Genomic DNA, 7,925 nt, shown 5'->3' with positions numbered 1-7,925 from the left:
TAGTTTGAAATCAGATATTTGTGCACAATTTGCATTTGAGTTAAATTTGTGGGTTAGGCTAGTTTCACGGATTTTTAGAGCATCTCTAGCAGACCCCGTATAATGCCCCGACCCGCAAAATAACCGCCAAAATACAGGTCTGCACGAAAAATGTTGCCCGATCAGACACTGTAAACGCGTCGGACCCGTAAAAAATTTCAGGGGCGCGGTCAAATCCCATCTCCAACCCGCGAAAACGCAGGTTTTCTCCTCGACCCGACGGTGCCCTATATCCCGGAAAAGCGGTTGGCGGGAGGGACATTTCAGCCAGCGCCCGTTCCCCACCCCCTTCCGCAGCCGCCCGCCATTTGTTTCGCCCGTCCGTCGCCGGAGATTCTGGCCATATATGCGGACGGAATCACGCTGCGGGGGCGGCCCTCACCCTGTTCCACCTAGTCGCTTCACCGGCTCCCTGGATCCGCTGAGCCGAGCCGCCCCTAGTCGTCGTCGCCGCCTCGGGATCGACCGCCGCCGGTGAGTACTTGTGCTTGTGCTTTGGGATGCGATATACATAGTTCATGCGACATTCGTATTTTTGAATTTAGATGGAATTGAGCCCTCGCAAGAGATTTTTTGCTCGAGGATTCGTCCAATTCGGACGACTCGGATGTTGAGACGCTGCTTGAGAACCATCGGCGGCAGATGTTGGTGATGGTCCTCGCTGTGAAGGAGCACGAAGATGAGAACCGAAAGAGACGGTGAGGATCGACCGTTGGTCGTCTTTGCATTCCTCAAAATCGCCATCTCGGGAACGAGATGTTGATGCAAGACTACTTCGCGGACAATCCCACATATCCGCCGCACCTCTTACGGAGAAGGTACCGAATGCGCCGATCCCTCTTTGTAAAAAATAGTGCAAGCTTGCGAGGCCAATTGTCGGTATTTTACTCAAACAAGAAATGCCGCGGGCTTGAAGGGATTTAGTGTATATCAAAAAATCTCGGCAGCTATGCGGGTAATTGCATACGGCATTCCGGCTGACTATGCCGATGAGTACCTTCGCGTTGATGAAGATACTGCAATTGTGTCAATACGTAGGTTTGCCAAAGTGATCATCCGTGTCTTTGGTCCTGAATATCTTCGGGCACCCAAAGAGGCAGACACAAAAAAGTTGATGGCATCAAGTGAGAGAAGAGGTTGGCCTGGCATGCTAGGAAGCATTGATTTGTATGTATTGGACTTGGAAAAACTGCCCGAAGGCATGGCAGAGGATGTATTGTGGCAAGTCTCGTGATGCAACAATTGTGCTAGAGGTCATAGCATATGAGGATTTATGGATTTGACATTGTTTTTTTGGTATGCCGGGTACTCTCAATGATATCAATGTGTTGCAACGGTCTCATTTGTTTGCTAGGCTTGCTAGTGGTGATGCTCCTGCTTGCAACTACGCTATCAATGAGCATGAATACACAAAGGGGTACTATCTTGCATATGGTATCTACCCTTCTTGGTGCACATTTGTCAAGAGCGTCAAAGACCCCAAAACTAAGAAACAATGTGAATTTGCAAGGGTACAAGAGGCAGCCCAAAAAGATATTGAAAGAGCATTCGGGGTTTTGCAATCTAGGTTTGCCATTGTTCGTGGTCCTGCTCATTTTTGGGACAAGCGATCCTTGAAAAACATCGTGACATGATGTGTTATTCTTCACAATATTATTATCTAAGATGAGAGAGGCATGAACTTGGAGTTCTTCTACGACAATGTGGGTAGCCGTGTCAAACCAGCTAGAGACTCTTACCGCATTATAGCATTTCTTCATACCTACCGGGAGATTGAAAATGCAAACACCCACTTTTAGTTTCAGGAGGATCTCATTGAGCACCGTTGGCATAGGGCTGGGCAGTAACACATTCCATTTTTGCATTTATTTCATTTAATTCATGTGTGATTTGTATTCGGGACAAGTTTTGTATTGAATTATTTAGTTTGCTTCGGTGATTTCAATAATTATTGTAATTTGGATGATTGTTGTATTGTAATATTGACATTTTATCTTATATTGAATTAATAATTCTGAATATGTGGCATATGTGTCAAATTCAGATGAAAACCCATCTGATTTGCTGCATTCATTTCATTTAATTCATGTGTGATTTGTATTCGGGACAAGTTTTGTATTGAATTATTTAGTTTGCTTCGGTGATTACAATAATTATTGTAATTTGTATGATTGTTGTATTGTAATATTGACATTTTATCTTATATTGAATTAATAATTCTGAATATGTGGCATATGTGTCAAATTCAGATGAAAACCCATCTGATTTGCGGGGTCTGCTCGGCCGGCGCCCGCGTCGGCCCGCACAACCGTTTTTTCGCGAACTGTAAATGAGTTTTGCGGATCGGCGATATACATGGTCTGCTAGAGATGCCCTTAACTCCTCGTATTTGAGGAGTTAAGATTTGAGGTGTAATCTTTCGATGGTTCAGTTAGAAATGCCCTTGGTACTCAATCCATAGCATCACAACCTTAGCAGAGTGCATAATACTATTACTTCCGTCCCAAAAAATTTGCCTTAGATTTGTTTGATACAGATGTATCCAACACTAAAACATGTGTAAGTACATTAGTATCTAGACAAATGCAAGACAAACTTTTTGGGACGGAGGGAGTATGTACTATGTTCTGACATTTCCTGTTGCTAATATAAAAGGAGCCGAGAAATGGAACCATCAGCTGCAATTTTCACAATATCACTTCTCATTTGGCTCCAAGAAAGAAAGAAAAAACTTCTCCTCGTAGCAGCAAAACAGATGGGAGTTTGCTCACCACTTCTCTTCACGACTTTGAGAAGAGCCCGAAGTGATTATCTATGTATTGCCTCTCGAAATTCTACGTGTAGCAGAGCCCACATTATCAAATAAAAGAGCTCATAGCATCATATGTTACAGTGTTCGTAGGATTGCTGTCTGTACATTGATGAAGCTGGGAGACTTTGTACTCTCCATCCCGACAAATTTCCGAAAGAGGAGGAACAGCATAAGACCCCAGCACTCCTTGGATGATAACTTTGTAAGTCGCTTCGGTGAAGTGTAAACCGTCCCATGAGACGTACTTCGATGGGTCAGGGCAGACGAAAGATCCAGGGTTTCCACATAGTACTGACAGAGAACAGTTATGTGGGGCATCGCTTCCGCAGCATGAGTTCAATGGGACAGTGAAACCTGCAGTAGCATTGTTCTTTGATTAGTCCAAACAATTATGAAGGAACAACAAAGAGGCGTAGAGACACAGAGTAACATACTCCCTCCATCCCATAATATAAGAGCGTTTTTTACACTACACTAGTGTCAAAAACACTCTTATATTATGGGATGGAGGGAGTAGTTTCTTGCATTGCTATGTATGCTGCTACTCTATGTTGTTGCATCTGCTGTGTCAGTGGAGGGGGCAAAGAGCTTCAGCGAGCTTGTTACAAGTTGTAATACCTACAAATGTTCACCGTGCTTCCCAGGACACATGGAGCTAAAAGGTTGGTTTGACTGATTTATGTGGATATGATGAACATGCTCAGGCTCAGATTTTGAATGAACTACCTACCGGGTATTAGAATTAAGACAATTAGAAAACACCTTAAGATAATATTTGCAAGTCTGGTACGGGGGACAATACAGGGTTGATTTAGATCTCTGCTTGTAGGGATGCAGAATGGGCTTCGTCATCAGGATCATAATTATCATCCAAGGACAAACGATGGAACATCAAATAGGTAAATGCACCTTATTGTCTGCCTAAGGTAAAACAAGGACCGACTCTTCTTGTGTCGTGCATAAGATATGCATTCATATGCAAGACTCACTAGTCGACAACACAACGCAAAAGGATATACTACTTAGTAACCATTTAGCTATTGTTGTTTCTTCATATATTGTCCACCTGCCCCAGTTTAGCTTAAGGTAACAGAGTTACAACACATGTTTATCTAAAGACTATAACTGTGGGTTCACAGATTCCTTTGGCTAGAAACATGCTTTGTCAGAGTAAGTAAGATTGTGTATCACTGAATGCCAATACAGGCACTATAGCCATTTAATAATCATGGATTTAATATAACTAGCATACAGTCATATCCAATGAAATGTACTCCCTCCGTCCGAAAAAGCTTGTCCCTCAAATGGATGTATCTAGCACAAGTTCGTGCTAGATACATCCATTTGAGGAACAAGTATCTTGCCTATAATGCTATTATCAATAGCTTTCACTAAAGTTGATGACCTGTAGTTGAGTATTGGTAATGAACTTTTGAAGGCTTGCATAACAGTGTAAGTCAACTAAGCCCTGTTTGACAACATAATCTCAAATAAGCTTAACACCAATTGGTTTTATGTTTTGTTAATACTATTACTTAAGAGGCAGGACTCACCAAACTGCAGTGGGGCACGGTATATGTTCAGTGTGGCACCATAATAATCAGCATAAATGACAGATACATCTGGGTGAAGATTCCTAAGTTTCTCTAGCTCCTCCTGGAGCAAACGATTGTGGTACTCGGTAAATTCGTTTAGCCACTTAATGCACCCTGTTTCTTCATTATAGTAATCCTTCTCTTCACTTGGAAGTATTGCGAGATACAATGGGACACACCCTATCGGGAAATTTCCAGGAACAACGAATTTCTTCGCGCCAAGATTTATAAGCTCCTGCAAACAAATTGTGAGTGCACATACATACAGGCTCCCAGTAAGACCTCACAGAAAAGGCACATGCATCTGCATACCGTGATAGCTAAGCTTATGGCACCAACAACCTGAGGAACAAGCTCGCGTAGCTCAGCAAGAGATTTCCCCCTGACCATTAGATGGTTGTAATCATTCCCACCGACCTCTCCAACAAGGAAAAGTGATTTTGACATGATAACACTGTGTTCTGCACAGAAGTACAATTTTAGTGGACTTTATAATTTGGAATTTCCTCGTAAATGGCATTACAGTGTTACACTATGAAACTGAACAAGAGAAAATAATAATCATGATTTAAGCAAGAATTCATTTGGTAATTTCAGACATGGAGCAAATTGGAATTCCAGTATCAACTTTTTATGTGTCTTTAATTCTTTATCACACATGTAATTTGCAGTCACTCACGAAAATAGTAAAACGTGTTGACTTTGTAAAGTTACTACACATTTTGTAACATGGTGTATGCTGATTAAAACAGTCAAATGCGTTGACTTTGTAAAGTTACTATGCATTTTGTAACATGGCGTATGCTGATTAAAACAGTCAAATGCGTTGACTTTGTAAAGTTACTATGCATTTTGTAACAAGGTGAAGGCTCAAACTAGTCAATTGTGGCACCATTTATTGGTTGAAATTTCGCTCTCACAAGTTAACTAAAACAGTGTAAGGACTATCAGTTGTAACACAGGCATCTTTCAGATTTCGACTAATTGCAGCAATCTAAACATTCAGGGCAGTTATTGACCAGCTAGGATGGTTTCCAGCATGTGTACCACTGTTTGACTTCTCAATCGCTCCACAAATTGAGATCACTTGTTTTCTATTCATTCATAAATCTTTAAACAGGTAATGGTTGCACACAGAGATGAATCATAACAGAAACTCAGAAGATTTATATATACCAGACTCCGTGGAGGCGATGGATGGAAGCAGTCTTTTGAACCACTGCATTTGCTCATCAAGGGAGTGTGGTGTCCATGTAGGCTCCACACCAAGCTCTCGGAAGAACGAGTTGTTGAGTGCAGTCGCACCGCCAACCGCAAAATTGGCACCATTCAGGAAGTCACCACCGCCAAGGTAGGGTGGCACGAAAGGCATCCCAAATGCTTCAGCTGGTCATAACAAGGAGGCCAGCACATGTCAGAAAACAAATTGAGGAAAGTTGGTAAGATGCGAAAACATCAAGGAGCCCCCAAAAGGTAAATGAAAACAAAAGCACTGAAAGTCCAACATGGAAGAGTTGACCACGTGATGATGTGAGTGCCAATACACAGGTGGTTGGAGCGGCCAATTGTATATCTTCTGAAGGAGATGGTGCCATTGATGGTCTAGTGGTTGGGGAGAACTGGGGCAGGTAAGCAACTTTTGGGGATACAACTTGTGTAAGGTTGCTATTTGCATTCAATTTTGGGTATTCTAACCTCTTTACAACCCACAACTTCATTTTCGTATTACACTGAAAAGTGGAAGGTATGCTACTTGTAAACTCTCCAAACTGCAACCGGAAATACAGTTTGCAGAAATGCCCGTTATTAAATTCGCACCCTTTGCAGTTGCACACATGTCCCTGTTGGCGTTGGGCAAGTAGCAGGGAATGGGCGTATTATAGTGCCACCAGAGCACGCACGCTTACCGCGGTTCCTAAAAAGAAACGATGATGAATCCCTTGCTTGAAGAGAAATCAAGAGCGTGGCACGATTCTCCCCGCCACCACACAGCGGATGTTCGGGAAGGTGAACTAATCACCTCTGTCGCCGTTGAGTAAAATCCACATATATACGCATGGAAAAGCTAGGGAAATTTTGGCATCGTCAATCCCTAAAAACCAGTAGTATCTCTTTGAAGCAATGAAGTAGAGGTTCCCAGTCCAGCTCCAGCAGCTGGCGACATGAAACGATAGAGCGATACGACGGAACCAAGTAAAAGAAAAAACACTATGAGTGTATGTTTCTCTGTGTGTGTTGTTTTTACCGAAGAAATCGAGGAGGTTGCGGCCGTCGGAGTAGCGGCCGGAGGGGCGGCCGAAGAAGGTCTGGCCGTAGGGGAGGCTCCGCGCGGGGTCCGGGAAGTCGTCCGGCACGGAGAGCAGGAAGTTGCCCGTGTCCGTGAGCGAGTCCCCGAAGCTGAATATCCTGTCGAAGCACACCCCTCCGGCCGCCGGCACCGGCATCGCCACCACCGCCGCCACGACGCCGGCGACGAGTGCGGAGGCGGCGAGCCGCGCCGCCTGGGCCGCGAATGCCATGGGCGGCCCGAAGGAGCACAGCCCCCGATTCGTCGCCGGAGAAGGCTATGGATTTGTACCAGGGGGGAGGAGGGGGAGGAAGTTTGGCCGTTGACGTAGGGGACAGGAGGCGAGGGGGGGGGGGGGGGGGGGGATGCGTGGTCGCAGTTTTAAAGGGGATCCCGTTCCACTTGCTTGCTCATTGCTCCTTTTCCCTTTTTATTTCAAGTCCCTAACTTATTTTTGCGACCCTGTATTTTGGGCTTCCGGCCCAGCTGTCCCTTCGGCGCGGTACGTGGCGGGCGGTGGTTGGGCGGCTCGGCCGAAGCGCTGACTGGCCTGGCCTGGCCTCCATGGTTGGGGATCTCCGCCTCCCTTGGCCTCATGGCGTTTCCTGCCGTGCCTCGCCGTCGTTTTACGCATTTATTCAATTGATGGTGAAGACACGGCTCGCGGTCGCGGTCACGCTCGATCCATGACGCTCTCACTTTTGTTTTGTTAGTAGCAAGCATCAAATCGACTCGGTTCCTAAAGTACGAAGCGACATTTTCCTGCCGGCCAAACTGTCCAGTGTCACCAAGGAGGTCTTACGCTTACGTATGCTTGCCTGTCTCCACTCATGGCTAGGCGTCTGACCCACACAGACAAATGTGCATCTTTCATCTTTAGTTAATAGCATATATAGGAAATATAATGAAAATAGAAGCAATTACAGAAAATGAGGTAACATGTATCTTATTTTTTTTCTAGAAAAAAAGATACCATTTGAATCATAGGATAAAAAATTCATTGGGTCTAAACTAATGTTTTTACTCTAACATGTGAAGGATTGTTTCCTATCCTGCATAGAAATTAAAATTCATTCCTACAAACGAAAAGACTTAAAGAAAATCCTACAAAGTTCCTCTAACTGATTCCATCCAACGGATTAATAACAACCGGGGTAAAAGTTTACAAAGGACTCAAAGAGATCATCTAAAT

At 44.2% G+C, this 7,925-nt stretch overlaps 1 protein-coding gene across 1 annotated transcript; it reads right to left on the bottom strand.

The window, feature by feature from the left end:
* Positions 1-2,723: 2,723 nt before the first annotated feature.
* On the bottom strand, positions 2,724-7,141 carry LOC109756639 (GDSL esterase/lipase At2g27360). Its single transcript, XM_020315486.4, has 5 exons — positions 6,692-7,141; positions 5,623-5,832; positions 4,759-4,907; positions 4,405-4,681; positions 2,724-3,205 (listed from the first exon to the last, which is right to left on the bottom strand). Exons 1-5 carry the CDS (start codon positions 6,963-6,965, stop codon positions 2,898-2,900), a joined length of 1,218 nt encoding a protein of 405 aa, XP_020171075.1. The 5' UTR covers positions 6,966-7,141; the 3' UTR covers positions 2,724-2,897.
* Positions 7,142-7,925: the final 784 nt, after the last annotated feature.

Source organism: Aegilops tauschii, chromosome 3 (assembly GCF_002575655.3).
Source record: "Aegilops tauschii subsp. strangulata cultivar AL8/78 chromosome 3, Aet v6.0, whole genome shotgun sequence".
NCBI lineage: Eukaryota > Viridiplantae > Streptophyta > Magnoliopsida > Poales > Poaceae > Aegilops > Aegilops tauschii.
Note: the sequence above shows the minus strand (reverse complement) of the source record. Positions and strands in the feature narration are given on the sequence as shown.

Excerpts from the sequence above, each read along its gene's own strand:
- LOC109756639 (XM_020315486.4), bottom strand. The coding sequence starts at position 6,965 with ATGGCATTCGCGGCCCAGGCGGCGCGGCTCGCCGCCTCCGCACTCGTC. Across the intron at positions 4,682-4,758 it reads CCATAAGCTTAGCTATCACG|GAGCTTATAAATCTTGGCGC; the intron begins GTATGCAGATGC and ends ATTTGTTTGCAG. Across the intron at positions 3,206-4,404 it reads CCGTGCCCCACTGCAGTTTG|GTTTCACTGTCCCATTGAAC; the intron begins GTGAGTCCTGCC and ends ATGCTACTGCAG.